Source organism: Zeus faber (genome assembly GCF_960531495.2).
Source record: "Zeus faber genome assembly, chromosome: 21".
NCBI classification, from domain to species: Eukaryota; Metazoa; Chordata; class Actinopteri; order Zeiformes; family Zeidae; genus Zeus; species Zeus faber.
The window spans coordinates 15,921,751-15,924,250 of NC_137208.1; the positions used below are offsets into that span (position 1 = coordinate 15,921,751).

At 49.8% G+C, this 2,500-nt stretch overlaps 1 protein-coding gene across 4 annotated transcripts in view; it reads right to left on the reverse strand.

Annotated features, from left to right (window-relative positions):
* Positions 1-914: 914 nt before the first annotated feature.
* The window catches only part of pacsin2 (protein kinase C and casein kinase substrate in neurons 2), a 26,500-nt gene continuing 24,914 nt past the window's right edge, over positions 915-2,500 (reverse strand). For all 4 annotated transcript variants that reach the window (XM_080022680.1, XM_080022681.1, XM_080022683.1 and 1 more), the window contains 2 exons: positions 1,151-1,332; positions 915-1,060 (listed from right to left, as the gene is read on the reverse strand). In XM_080022680.1, the coding sequence (XP_079878806.1) occupies positions 948-1,060; positions 1,151-1,332 (295 nt within the window). In that variant the 3' untranslated portion in view covers positions 915-947. The remainder of the gene's footprint in view (positions 1,061-1,150; positions 1,333-2,500) is intronic.

Sequence of the window (2,500 nt, forward strand, 5' to 3'; positions counted from 1 at the left end):
AAAAAGTATACAATCAATAGGTGAGTCAAATACAATCAGAGTGTACATTCAATTGCAATGACGAGCGACAACGGATGAATCAAATAAGGAATCTGTAAGAATTAGGGTCTCCTCGTCTGTGAAGGCGGATTCTTTCATTTGCGAGTTCAAAGTTCAATTTCAAGTCAAACACCCTCCTCAAATAATCTGTAACAATCAAATCAAGGATGTAATTAATTGGCTTTGCGTTAGAAGTCAATTTCCATAGGTCTAAAAAACTTTTTTTTTTTTTTCCCATAAAAAAAATACAGGCCTTTGAATAAGGGCCAACGCCACCAAGGAATCAACACCGGTTTATGTTTGTGTTTCTAGGTGATTGGAAGACTGCGTTTCCTTTAGACGACATAGAATTTCACACTTAACGCGTTCGGCCGAGCCTTACGGGGCTTGCACAGAATAGAAGCTTGTCTTTTTTTTTTTGTAACAGCATGGAAGGGGTTGTAAAAAAATAAAACAAGCGGATCCCCCCCCCAGGGGCGTTGACTGCCATTTCATCACGGCGTCGAAGTGGATCCTTCCCTGCTCGGAAGCGGCCGGATGGCGCAGTTTTAAATTTGTCGGCGTGTCGAATGGGGCTTGTTACTGTCTCTGTACCCGAGTTGGGCTCTGTGAGGGTTGGAAGTCCAGCAACCACATGTGAGCTCGCTCTCTCTCTCTCTCTCTCTCTCTCTCTCTCTCTCTCTCTCTCTCTCTCTCTCTCTCTCTCTCTCCTCTCTCTCTCTCTCTCTCTCTCTCTCTCTCTCTCTCTCTCTCTCTCTCTCTCTCTCTCTCTCTCTCTCTCTCTCTCTCTCTCTCTCGTCAGGTACAAAAAAAAAAAGAAAAAGGTCCAAAATGAGGCTGAGCCCTCCCGACCCCCACCCCAATTTCACCGGCCCCAACTTCCGTCTCCTCTTCCCCCCCCGCTCTCACTACAGGATGTCTTCCACGTAGTTGGCGGGGTAGAGACCGTTTTTGCCGTCCTTGAGGCGCCCTTTGCACCAGCCCTGGTCGTCTTCGTTGCCTATCTTGGTGAGCTCGTCCCCTGGTGGAAGCACGAGGGGCAGATCAGTGTTTTAACCCAATGCACGGAATAATGACACTCCCCCCCCCCCCCGAGCTCCTCACGGCGTACCTGCTTTGAAGCTCAGCTCGTCCTGCTCCTGTCCCTCGTAGTCGTAGAGGGCTCGCACGGCCACGGATAACTCCGGAGAGGCCGGCTCGTCATCGAACGGATTGCCGTCGCCGTTGGTGGAGAACGGGTTGGCGCCCGTGTCTTCGTCCGACCAGTCCGGGGTCTTCTCCATGCTGCTGGCACTGGACGGAGATGGGGAAACGAGCGGTGAGAGAACCGTCCAACCATTCAGGTCCCATTCTCCCGTGGGAGAATCCGGCGTGCCGGGCCACAGAAGCAGGAACAAGAGTTAACAGTAAAGATGAGCAGGAAATTGGAAAAACGCATCACAAAGTCCAATCGTGTAACAGGAGAAAAATAAAAAGTGTGCCCAGATCCACAAACAGTTTTGTTTAATTAACAAGATCCCACGTCTCAGTCCAGTTGAAAAATAAGGCAGAAGCATTCAGTCTTGGCAGCCACTTTGGGGGAAAAAAAAAGACGGTTCGGTGTCACTTCAAGACCCAAGAGCCTGAAAATGACCACCGGAAGTGATGAGTTAGGGGCAATGCAACGAAACAAACGGCACGCATGAAGAATACACGGACAAAAAAGGCCAAAGCAAGACCGGCCAAAAGTTAGGAAGGCGTGATTGTAGTTACACACGTTTGCCCACAGGAGGGGGCTAGATGCACACCAGCAGGAGCTTCCCACAAAGTCAGTTAGAACACATCACTTTAAGAAACGCTCCGCGGTCAGATCGGCCGACACGCCCCAACGCTTCTTAAACAACGTTTGCTGTGAACCGCATTAGTTAGTTAGTCTTTTGCCACCGAAGACAAGGAGGGGGATGGACAGACACATGTTGGGTCGTTGTGCAATGCCATTCCAGCGACCATGCCGAGCAACAGAGAGACTGCCATGACGCCATAATAAAGTCCTAATACAGTAGCGAAGAAAAAGGGGGGGGTTATAAGAGTAAATGGATAAGAGGGGAAGAACGGTATACGGCCGTTTATTCTTTACGGTAACCGTAGATCTAGGCCTTCAAACCCGACACCGAAGCTGAAAGGATGATGATAACGACGCGATTGTAATAGTTTTAATTAAAGTGTCACAATACAGAAGGCGATGAATGGCGGGTTCGGGTTCTGGAATACATTTCATGCTGGGGTCGGATCGGCTATGGTACCGTTCCGTGTTTTTAACGTGTTATCGCTGGCATCCCTGGTGTGTGTGCTCGCGTGTGAATGTGTGTGTGTGTGTGTGTGCGTGTGCGTGTCGGTACGGTGGGATGTCGGGGAGGATGAACGAGGAGGACAAAATAGGACGGAGCAGGAAAGGAGAAACTCAGTGCGGAGGGGCTGCAAG